Below are 10161 nucleotides of genomic sequence, written 5' to 3'. Positions count from 1 at the left end.
GTTAATACTTAACATTTATTCGCGATAACAAAGATAATCGCTTTTAAAAGTATAATATCAGTAATTTCATGCTATAATTTTCGCACTATTTTAAAGAATGATAAGAAATAGTATTCCTTTATAAGGGAGTTTATAAGTCAAATTTACAAAAAAATATTTCAATCGCCAATTGGTTCTGCTCGAAGTGCAGAAACATCACTTAACAGAGAAAAACTTAGCAGTTTTAAACTATAAGTATAAAATACGTTGCGTTTGACGTACTGTGACCATGAAGGCTGTTTACGTACTTTTAATGTTGGCCCTTGTTGGAATCGTTTATGCAAAAGCTGTATGTATACATTAATATATCGTAAGAGTATACCACTGGTTAATACATAATAATTTCGAAAGAATTTTATTTTTAGAAGCATTTAATTGAACCGTCAATGAAAATAAGTTAATAGTCATCATGTCTAATAAGACACTTCTTTCCTTGTAAACCCAGACGAGGGATGCTCTATTTATAATTTCTTGGACGAAGACCGAACACACTCGCAAACAATCTCCTACACTGCTGTGTCTGAGGAAAATTTCTTACCTTTCAAATTCTTCTTCAAATGTTGAAAGATGTACAAATCGCACGGCGACAAAGGGCTGTAGACAGGATGCTCCACTATTTCCCATCGGAACTGTGTCGCTATGCGATTTCCACTTCTTTAGAAATTTAACTGTACCCTGATTCTGTAACTTTTAACGATATTGTCGGTATCATTATTATATTGTCGTTATGCAGATATTATACATGGTAAAATAGCTGCGCATCAACATGACCATAACAAACTATCGTTAAGAATTACAGAATCGGAGATACTTAAGAAGAATTTGGAAGACTGAAAATTTTCATCGGATGTAGGCAGCAGTGTAGGTAACGATTTGTGAGTAGAATTGATCTCAGCCTAAAAAATTTTATGAACGGGACATCCGTTTTCTAATTTTACAAAGAAAAAAATGCCATTCACAACTACGGTGTTTATTAACATATTATAGTTAATAATTTAATATCTGAATTTTTCATTCGCTACGTTTTATTCGACTACCCCTATTATAAATAGTTTTCATTATTACATTGTACCAATCAACTTGTCAAAAGAAAATAATGTCAGTAAATGTAAAAATCGTCTATAAATATAAAAGCTTCAATAAATAATAAGAAAATAAATATTTTAGCAGAATTATTATTCTTATTTATTTGGAGGATATATCTTTAGGATATAATACGTATATCAATTCATTTTACACTATCAAAAATCAAATTCTTCTGAATAAAATTTATAATACAACATAATATGTATAGTAAAATACAGGATTGGCAAGTAACGCGTTACTTGTAACATCGTTATCATTACAAGTTACTTTTTTCGATAACGAATTGATAACGACATTACATTTTCTTTTGAGTAACATTCATTGTAATGCGGTTACATTTTTGGTAACGATATCACTAGTTACTTTTATCGTTACTTTATTTCTAGCCACATAGAAGTTTTAGTCGTAACTAGACTGTATTATACATATATATAAAAACGCTATCATATACAGATTTTTGCGGGAAATATTATGAAGAGAAATCAGAATTCTATCTTTTAGTAGAGGAGTAAAGCTCAAATATTGATAAATATATATATACATATATATATATATATATTTATCAGTTTTTGAGGTTTACTCTACTAAAAGATAGAATTCTGATTTCTCACTGATAGAACTAGTGCGCTCTTTAAAACCATTGTACATAAATCGATATAAAGATGTATGTTTAATAAAAATACAGAAACGAGTTAAACCGCGAAAACCTCAATACATTTTGTTATACAATTTAATAAAATATAATTTAGGCATTTTATCAATTGAGATATCTCATTTTTATATTCAAATTAGAGCAGAATACAATTGCTTTAATGTGCACTGCGTTTTGTCAATGAGAAATGCTATATTTTATTAGCATCAAGAAAAAAAAGTAACGACTCGTGACTGACAGTAACGGTAACGAGTTACTTTTGCAAATCAATAGCGAGTAACAAGTTACTTTTTAAGAAAAAAAAACGGTAACAGTAACGATTTCATTTTTATGAGGTAACGTTGCCCCAATTCTGATATATTATATTCTAAATAACGTTCTAAAAAAACATTTGACTTTGTAAAAAATGTTGAATAATTACAATAATAAATTGGGAACTTATAATTACAGTAAAAAATATAACACTAAGATAGTAGAAGATATTTTAGGAATGTTTAAAGCGGCGTCTACAATGGGATTTTAAGATACTTTTAAGATACATTACGTAAAACTTAAACTTAAGCCCTAAGCCGCAAGAAATTGCCAATCATAGCCGATTATTTTCCTCATATTTGATCGTGATTGGTCAATTTCTTATGGTTTAGGGCTTAAAACTTAAGATTTACGCCTAAAAATCCATTGTAGATGCCATTGTAGATGCCACTTAAAGGGATCCTAAAATCGTCTGTTTTATCAATTAATCACAATAATTTTTATATAACAAATATTTTTTCCTTCTTTCACAAATTCGAAAATTCTTTAATTTCCAGGATTAAAGTAAACACATTAATACGTGTCTCTATAGTTTAAGTTGCGAACGAAAAAAATTATTTAAGTTGAGATCTTCTTTACGGTTTCTTAGTTCAATATGGTTATATGGTTATTAATGAAGTTGTCAGTATTGTAACATTTGCTTAATATAAAAACTTTACTATCTGCACTTACGAAATCCACTAATTAGTAGTTCATATGAACAAACAATTAACGTGGAATTCTTTGAATTAAACTTGGCCTTCTGATTAAAACGCTATTATACGAAAATTTATATATATGTGTGCGTGGGACATTGATGTAATAGTATATAAAAATATGTCGATGTCATCAGTAAAACAGCGATCTTGTCGTAGTTCGGGCTTCACACTTTAGGATTACTTTGATTTACAGATTAGACAAAAATGTTAGATCAGAGCTTATTTATTAGAGAGTTTATTATTTATTTAACAAATTTGATAAATTTTGTGCTAGAAATTGTCAACTAAATTAACTATTAATTAACTTTCTTTTGTTCAGTCTTCTACTCTTTTTTTTCTTTTTAATTAGACTCCTGATCGAGCGAAAGAACCATCTCATCCAAAGCATCCTCCTGAACACTCTGGTGAACACTCTGATGAAGATGATGACGAACACTCTGGTGAACATGGTGGTGGACACGATGGTGGACACGATGGTGGACATGATGGTGGACACAATGGTGATAACGGTGATAATGGTGATAACGGTGACAACGGTAATAACGGTGATAACGGCGATAACGGCGATCATGGTGATAATGGCGGTCATGGTGGTTTAGGATTAATAGAACATGTTTTGGTAAGATTATGTAAAAATAAATTACACAAGAAGAGATTATATTTATTATTAAAATGCAAGTATTCTAAAAAGAGATAGAAAAATATATATTAATGAAAACGTTATTATTGATCAGTTTATACGGCAAAAATTAATTATATTTAAGCTAATCCATGACTGATCTATTAATAAAGGTTTATAACATAATAAAATTTTAGAATTTTAAACAATCTTAATAATTATGAAATTATATCTATCATTTATTAAAATTAATATTTTGAACATTATGAAAATATGTAAATAAATAAGATTGTCTAATTTATGTCAATATATGCTTATAATAGAATATATACTAATAAAATTAAATAAAAACTATTTATTATTACTGTTTTTATGTACAAAAGACTTCTTTAAATGTTACAGCAACTTGTGTGCAGTTTACTGGGACCATTACTATGTAGTCTAGGTCTAGGTGGTCTTTGCCTGAAGTTTAAATGAAAGAAAAAATTAAATACACACCATGTAAGTTATGAATCTTTAAGTAAGTTATGATCTTTGAATGTTAAATGTTGCATTATGAAAGATCTCTAGCAATAATTTAATAATTTTCAGAATTTCGTATATAGATGAGTTTATTTTTTACAGAAAGGATACCTCCTATTATCGACATCGTAAAGACACTCTTATGAAATATATCGAATATTATTTATCGAATAATATACTTATTATTATTATTATTATATTTAACTCGAATGCACTGTATCTCTTTTAAACACGTTTAATTTTAAAGTCAACAACAAGTATTGCATATGTTTTGCACTTCTAATAAATAAATAATTTATTGGGCAACTGGATTATGCTGTGAATTTTTTCTCAAATATTCCATAAATTGTTTGTAAATAAGGGGAGAGTATCATAAAATAAATAATTTAAAAAAAGCACAAAATATTATATATACAAACTGCAATTATTATTAATTTTAAAATGTAATCGCTCGGTTTTAACAAATACATTCGTGAGCTTTATTCTTTAATACATTATAAAGACGACATAAAATATGTGCATTAATATTATAACTAATAATGACTACGTTGTTATTAAATTAGAGTCCTTTTTCCATTGATAGGATAACTGTCCCAATTACTGTGTATTAGCCCGTCCCTATTAGTGTGCTTTTGTATTTCGATAAGTCGTAAAGAAAACTAGCACGAATAAATAAGAAAAAATATTTTTTCTTGTTAAGTTAAATTGTTAATGCATACGATACCGAAGATAAAATTTTATTTTTTGACTATTAAAGTACTTTAAATGTTTTTCAAAAGATATGAGGAATTTATGTGAATCCAATAATACGTACTGCAAGATTTTAAGCTTGTCCCTATTAATGTGCCCTGTATTGGAGTTGAAAACGTTGTGTTATAAGTGTACATTGAAATAAATATAATTGAAATAATGATTTATGTAATATTAACCTAAACAATTAGCTTAATTTATTACCTGTTTTAGTAACTATACGTTAAAATGAATCAAATATAGATAGGCACACAAATTGGGGGCACATTAATAGGACCATCGTCGCTTGGAGGACTCACTAATAGGGACAAAAACATGTTTTTTATTTTTGTCGAAAACATTATAAAGTATTAACATTTTTTAAATTAAAGAAATATTAGAGAAAAAGAAAGTTGAAAAACCGATATTGATTGCAAGCAGATAAAATTAAAGCTACAATATTTAATAATTAATTCAGTAATAAGCAAGTTGGCTAAAAGGCACATTAATAGGGACAGTTACACTATCTTTTAAAAAATATCTTCTGAAGATTTTTTAGCACACGTGTTGTCTAGAATAATTGTTCTTATATGTATGAGTGCCAAGAGATAAACCTCTTCTGCTTGTTCAAATCGCTATTTGAATTTTAAACAAGAACAACAGAAAAATAAGCGCGCTTATTGTCATCGGACGAGGACCAAAATGAAGACAGAGAATGCTAATGCAACAATAACGAGATGGCAACATCGGAGAATTCCGCGTTAGACGTGAACAAGATCACCAACGCGAGATGCTAGGAGTGGCAATTAAAAATGTCGTTTTATAGTCAAAGATATATTTATAAGATTATGTGTATTGAAAAAAAGTATAAAAATTATTTTGAATTTACGTGCACATTGATGTACACATGTATATATACGTACAGTTCGCGCAATTAATGTCTTCCAACCCTGTTTTGTTATTACGTGTTACTTTCTCGGTTATTTTTGCGTTCATGGGCAAAATACGCGAGTTTCTCCAATTTCTATAGATTTGTTCAATCCGTTCGACTACGGCCGTGAACGTGAAAACGACCAATGAAAGTAAACGCGATACATCACCATGGTAGATGTGGTGTCATAGATTTGGAAGGCATTAATTACGTGAACTGTACAAGAGCATCGAAACACGGTAAATGGGGTATGCAAAGCAGGGCGCGCCATTTTTTTTAAGGGCGCTTAATCATCCCGAAATTTAAATACATTTTTTTAATAAATTGCAAAATACGTAAAAGTCATGAGTAGGGTAGCTACACCGGTTCTAACCCAGGGGCAAGGAGGAGGGTGAGGGGCGGGGGGTACCCGCGGCGAGGAGGGATGACGTTACAGGGGGAGGGAATGACGTCACGGAATGAGGGAGATGACGTCACAGGATGAGGGGGGCTGACGTCACGGAGGGGAGGGAGTGGTATGAAGTCACAGAGGCGACATCACAGGGTGAGGCTGCTGACGTCACGGAAGGGAGGGAAGGGTACGACGTCACAGGGGAGACGTCACAGGGTGAGGGGATGACGTCACGGGGTGAGGGGATGACGTTACAAGCAGTAACGTCACAGGGTGAGGGGGATGGTGTTATGGCGTGAGGGGATGACGTCACATGATGAGAGGATAACGTCGAGGGGAGGAGAATTATAGGGTGTGCGAGGATAACGTCGCGGGAAATACGCGCGGGGAGAGGAGAGAATTACGGGGCCCGCAGAGGCGTGGTATACCTTCATCGCGGCACGTTATCGGATAACGCTGGGTCAGTATCCGCAGGGCGTGGTCCCTCCGACCGCGGTTCGCCATCGCGCGCGAGCCGTCGCCACCGCCGCCGCTGCCTCCGGGCATGGTCCGCCGCCGGTCCCTACCGCAGCCTCCGAGCGCGGTCCCCATCGCGCGCTATACTTTTCATGTATACTTACCATCTCTCTCGCTCTTATGCATCTTTTTCCAACGCAGCTTTATTTTCTTCTCGAACGCAGCTTCTCGCACGCAAAGATATTTATGTATATTATATGTATGGTTTATAGCAATAATTTGAAATATTTACCATATTTTAATACCAGTTTTATATTCTATTTTTAATAAGAGTGCGGTGATTGATGCTCTCGCATGCAATCATGCTGTCAACGCGTAACATGATACCGCAGAGATAAGGAAGGAAGGAACAATTAATTGCAAACTTTGGGATATATAATTTACATATGCATTTATTTTTCATGCAATGCATTATATACAATATTATCTACAGCGTAAACTATCAATTCACATGCAATAGCAGAATGCTTATCATAAATCCTACGTAAAGTGTTTACTGCTTCCAATTTGTTCATAATACAGTTCTGACGTAAATAACTTACAAAATAGTCAAATTTATCGCTTACAATGTTTGTATATTGACATAAATCAAAATATGCGTGCTCAACACATTGTTCGAGTTTGAGCATGAAAAGTATAGTCGATGGTATTTCATATACACACACTTGTCACATAAAGATAATTTCACATTGTTCACATCACGTATTTTAACAAGTTCAATGAGGTGACAAGGTCCTGGATCATCAACGGTGACGGAGTAGATGACCGCACCAATTACTGGATGTTCGCCCGTTTTTCGACAAACGCCATCCACGTAGCGTGAAGCAGGACGATACGGTTGCCTCGAGTATCGCCAATTGCAATTTCCACTTGAGACATTGGTCCCGCGGCGATCCCAATCTTCAGAAATTTGTACGCTGTCGGTGTCAGCGCAAATACCTTCCTCAAAATGTTATGTGCACTATAGGAAACATACGAATAAACAATATAGAAAAAATTTTTTCCGCATATAAATGAAATACTTACGGTCGAACATATGAGTCCATGTCTTCAGAGCAACTGATGCAGTAACGTCCTCCTCAAATTCTTTTATAAAGTTTCCCCTACCATAGCACTTCGAGGATGGATGTTGAATTTATGTATCAATTTCAAAGAATGGTTTATATGAAATTACTTGAGAATCTTTAATCACACACCTGCGAGGTGTATAATAAGTCCGACAGAAACGATTAGTCCGTGTACACGAGAATAGTTTCTATTTAGCGTCATCACTTTTAGAGAATGGTTCATTTGAAATTATTTGAGAGTCTTTAATCACACACCTGCGAGGTGTATAATAGGTCCGACGGAAACAATTAGCCAATGTGCAATACTACGAAAAAATATCACCAAATATTTCCGCACAACATGTAAAAAACGCTGATCTTGTACATTGACTGTCTAATTCATCATAGTCGTAAACTACACATATTTGAAGTGTTGAATGTTTAGCACACCAAGTATTAGTGTGTGTTAAAACATTGCGGAAACCGAGTTCCCGATTGCGAATCAAATGCGGGAGCGATGAGCAATTACGGTTAGCCATGTTTGCACAGACTGACTTTGCGCGATCCCCGTCAGTAGTTATATTTTCGTTCCCACTCAACAATAGTAAAAATGCAATGTTTGTGAAAACATGTCACAACATGTTTCGCGATAACATCATGAATTTAACACGTGCAAAAGCGCACTTACAATAAAAGACACATCCGGGGATGACTTCAATGTAATCTAATACAGCAAAAATGCAACGTTTGCAAATATTCAACTGCTTTGTCAATGTAATATAAGAAATTTTTTCAAGGACATTAACATATTCGGCGATGACATCATCAATTTAACACCTGCAAAAATGCAACATTTGCAAATATACAACTGCTATGTCAGCGTAATATAAGAAATTTTTTCAAGGACATATTCGGGGATGACATCATCAATTTAACACCTACAAAAACGCAACATTTGCAAATATACAATTGCGTAATTTAATATTTTTTCAGGAGCACTCTGATATCATTAATAAAAATAGCTCGCATAACGATATAAAAATGATAAGATTTAGACACATCGCGTCATTAGTCAATCTAACAGCACAAGTGACAACATGGAGCGTGATTTGATTGAGCAAGCTACCCTGCTTAATACAAGAGAAGAATACGCGTGGGAACAACATTGCGATAAATTTATAGAATCTCTGGAGGAGCAGAGCCGTATCAAACGTCCGCGATTATCGATTGGTAATAGACAATCAGTGATCGCATGTATCGCGCGGTTTGAAAGCTTGAAGGATTTGGTGCGTGGACGATTCGTGAAAGTAGGCGCCGGATATGGACTTCGATGGCGCGAGATCGAAACGGCGTTCGAAAGCCGTATTCTGACGGGTGCAGTAATAAACTCCAATTACATCCAAGTACATCAAGCCTCGGCGATTTCTCGAAGACGCGAGTGAAATTGTGTTCGAGCGTGTACAGTGTATCATGCAGAGATATGACTCTATAAAAATAAACACTGTTTTCAATGGCGAGTTCGTGGCTGGTGACAAACGTACGAACAAGAACATCGCCATCCGGAACATTGAAGTTTTTCGATGTACCGATTTGCGTGAGTGGTACGTGACGCGCGTCGAGCCTATCCTGGCATCGTTGGAAGAGTTTCAGGAACGCGACAACGGATGGGCACTGTCGCGTATATTAAATTTAGCGGTGAACGCGAATAAACTCTTCTGCGCGCGGGATGTCATATCAAACTCCCGCGAGAAATTATACTAAAAAGAGCGGTTATCAACGTGCAATCCACGGACAATGCATGTTTCACGTAGTCGGTGGTTGCCGCTCTGCATCCGGCTCAAAAACATGTGGAGCGAGAGTCATCATATTCGCACTACTCGTCGGTACTTAATCTCCAAGATATTCAGTTTCCAATGACACTGAGCCAGATTAAGAAATTTGAAGCATTAAATGACATTTCCATCAATGTTTACGCCATCGAGAAGGGGATTGTGCTGATACGACTTACCGATCGAAAGAGGAGCAAGTACCTACATAAACCTGTTGTACATGGAGGACGATAGCGCGGGATTTGCGCCCATTAAGAATCTATCTCGATTAATCAGCTCACAAATCAATAGATATGAACACAGGAAATATTTCTGCGATAGGTACGAAATAATAATAATAATAATAATAAAACAATATAAATATTAACAGGGCATAGAACCAATATTACAACGAACAATTTTAATAATAACATTACAAACGTTTCGACTCCGATCGGGTCATTTTCAATGCAAAACAACTTTATCTTAGAAATCTGGTCACATTGGTAAAATCTTAAAAAATATATCATAAAAATAAATATAACTTATCCTAATGTCGCTAGCATAATATTATCATAAAAAATTAATTGTAACATTTCTTAATAATTAAAGAACAATCTTGTCAATAATATAAGAAGAGTAAATAATCCAATGTCTAAAATAACGGTTGCATTTATGTAAAACCTCCAAGAGAAACGAATAAATTAATAATAAAATCTCCTGACGTCGTGAGAATAATCATGTCGTTCAATGTAAAAAGTGTAAATTGTCCAATTGAAATTCATGTTTAACTTGCAAATACGAACATATCT

At 34.0% G+C, this 10161-nt stretch overlaps 1 protein-coding gene across 2 annotated transcripts; it reads left to right on the top strand.

The window, feature by feature from the left end:
• The first annotated feature begins 142 nt into the window (after positions 1 to 142).
• LOC108769742 (nacrein-like protein C1) lies at positions 143 to 4198 on the top strand. Of its 2 annotated transcripts, none has more exons than XM_018520918.1 (4): positions 143 to 325; positions 3137 to 3406; positions 3809 to 3907; positions 4031 to 4198. In XM_018520918.1, the coding sequence occupies exons 1-3, from the start codon at positions 269 to 271 to the stop codon at positions 3881 to 3883; spliced, it is 402 nt and encodes a 133-aa protein (XP_018376420.1). In that variant the 5' UTR covers positions 143 to 268; the 3' UTR covers positions 3884 to 3907; positions 4031 to 4198. The 2 variants fall into 2 exon arrangements, with proteins under 2 accessions (XP_018376420.1, XP_018376409.1); XM_018520907.1 differs by having other exon boundaries at positions 143 to 328; positions 4031 to 4197.
• The last annotated feature ends 5963 nt before the right edge of the window (positions 4199 to 10161 follow it).

This window comes from Trachymyrmex cornetzi, unplaced genomic scaffold, assembly GCF_001594075.2.
Source record: "Trachymyrmex cornetzi isolate Tcor2-1 unplaced genomic scaffold, Tcor1.1 scaffold1223, whole genome shotgun sequence".
Taxonomy (NCBI): Eukaryota; Metazoa; Arthropoda; class Insecta; order Hymenoptera; family Formicidae; genus Trachymyrmex; species Trachymyrmex cornetzi.
The sequence above is the reverse complement of the archived record's forward strand: the minus strand, read 5'-3'. Positions and strand labels throughout refer to the sequence as shown.